At 52.3% G+C, this 2,003-nt stretch overlaps 1 protein-coding gene across 1 annotated transcript; it reads right to left on the reverse strand.

Annotated features, from left to right (window-relative positions):
• Positions 1–774: 774 nt before the first annotated feature.
• LOC124989791 (proto-oncogene Mas) lies at positions 775–1,752 on the reverse strand. The gene has a single exon (XM_047559815.1). The coding sequence runs from the start codon at positions 1,750–1,752 to the stop codon at positions 775–777; it is 978 nt and encodes a 325-aa protein (XP_047415771.1).
• Positions 1,753–2,003: the final 251 nt, after the last annotated feature.

The raw sequence follows: 2,003 nt of genomic DNA on the forward strand, positions 1-2,003 counted from the left end.
ACCCGAAGCTCCAGCAAGTGGCCGCTACGATGATAGCACCTGCCGAGGTTTTCCACAGAGGCGCCACGCCCCGAGAAGATGCCACACTGCAAGCCAAAGACCCTCGCCAATCTACACCAACGTTTTGAAAGATGTGACAATATTTGCACATGACAGCTGTGTGCGTGTGCACGTTACAAGACAGAAACGAGCGTTTATCTTCCACCTGGAGGAGTGAGGAGAGGTGGATATTTATTGAACACTGACCACGTGCCAGGTCCTTGACGTGCCTTCCCGCTTCATCCTCACCGCTACCCTGGGAGGCCTAGACGGCCCTGTTGTTATGTCATAAAGGAGGAAGGGAGGCTCAGACAGGGTGAACCACCTGCCCGAGATCACGTGCCATTGGCAGAGTCAGGCTAACCCCTGGTTCTTCCCAACATGCTGCGCTCCTCCGCCAGTTCCAACAAACGCTTTGTGGCTGGTACTGCTCCTGGTCACAGCTGAAAGTCTTCCCGTTAGAGTAGCTTTTGTGAATCATAATAAAATGCTGCCAGAAGAGCTAGCAAGAGCATAAAGGGTTTTGTTGAGTACAGAAACGACAGAGGCCTGACGAGGATTTAGGCATTCCCAGCGGACAGGAAAAGAGCAGACTCTCGTGGCCATTAGCCTCTCATGCATGTGGAAAGGTGTCCTGGATCAGGGGATTGGAACACACTTAAGTCATGTACTGCACACAAACTAAAGTCGCCGTGCACCTCAACTTTTGTCCACAATCCTGTCCCTTCTCGGTCCTCAGACGACCGTCTCAATTGAGGTGGTGTTGCCCTTGTCCTCCTGGCGCTGAGGCTGCATCTCATCTTTGAAAGCCCTGGTCAGGACCACTTTCAAGGACTCCTTGAACCTCTTCTTCTTGCTGCTGCCCACAAAGAAGTAAATGAAAGGGTTGGCGCTGCTGTTGATGGTGGAGAAGAGCAGAGAGAGGTTGTGCAGGTTTCCGAACGTGGACCAGTACTCGTAGTACAGTAGGTAGAGGACTCTCATGGGCACGGCGAAGATAAGGAATATGATGATGGTGACCATGATCACCACGTACAGCTTCGAGGAATGCGACGTCCACGTGTTCTTTCGGATCTTCACTACCAAGATGGCGCTGGACACCAGCATGAGGGGAGTGAAGACTAGGAAGCTCAGAACGGCTATGAAGATGATGACCGCCCTGCAGTCACTTCGGGAGTGACTCTCTTCTCCGCTGTCGATGCACATGACATACTCCATGGTGGTCACCAAGCAAGAAAGCGCCCAGAGGAGGGCGCAGACCAATGCTGACTGGTGCTTGGGGCGATGGCATCGGTACCAGATGGGGTAGAGGACTGACAGGCACCTCTCCACACTGATGGCTGTCAGCAGATAGAGGCCCGTGTTGTAACCAAACAGGAAAGTCACCGATAATGTGACGATCGTATAGTAGTGGCCGGAGGAGAGCTCATAGTCTAAAGCATAGTCGATGGACAGAATGAAAATACAGAAGAGCAGCGAGATGTCCGCAATGGACAAGTGGGTGATGTAGACCGTGAAGGGATTTCTTCTCATCCGGAAACAGAGGAACCAGAGGAGAATTCCATTTTCCACAAACCCCAGGGGGGAAATGCTCATAATGACCCAGTGCACAGCTGGGATGTGCGGGCGTGGACTCCCTGCGGAGTCGTTCCTGCTGCTCGAGATGTTCAACGACTCCCCCTCAGCAGACGAGGTCACGTTTGACCCATCCATGAGGAGGCCTCGGCTGGGGCGCTTCAGGTGACGGTCTGTGAACAAGCCAGACACAGGAACAGTGAGGAGAGGGGCACTGAAACCAAAGGGGGACTTTCTGCTACGAATCATAACCTCCACGTTATTTTCAAGAAGTTCAAAGAACTGTTTGAATCTCTTTCTGACGATGATAAAATGAGACATTCGCCAAGAGAAAGACCTGACTTAGCGATGTTTCTGATCCCGACAGTCCCTCGTCCTTGGTTACCATC

The sequence above is a fragment of the Sciurus carolinensis genome, chromosome 7 (assembly GCF_902686445.1).
Source record: "Sciurus carolinensis chromosome 7, mSciCar1.2, whole genome shotgun sequence".
Taxonomy (NCBI): domain Eukaryota; kingdom Metazoa; phylum Chordata; class Mammalia; order Rodentia; family Sciuridae; genus Sciurus; species Sciurus carolinensis.

Bases quoted from the DNA above. Each gene is read 5' to 3' on its own strand.
- LOC124989791 (XM_047559815.1), bottom strand. From the start codon at position 1,752: ATGGATGGGTCAAACGTGACCTCGTCTGCTGAGGGGGAGTCGTTGAAC.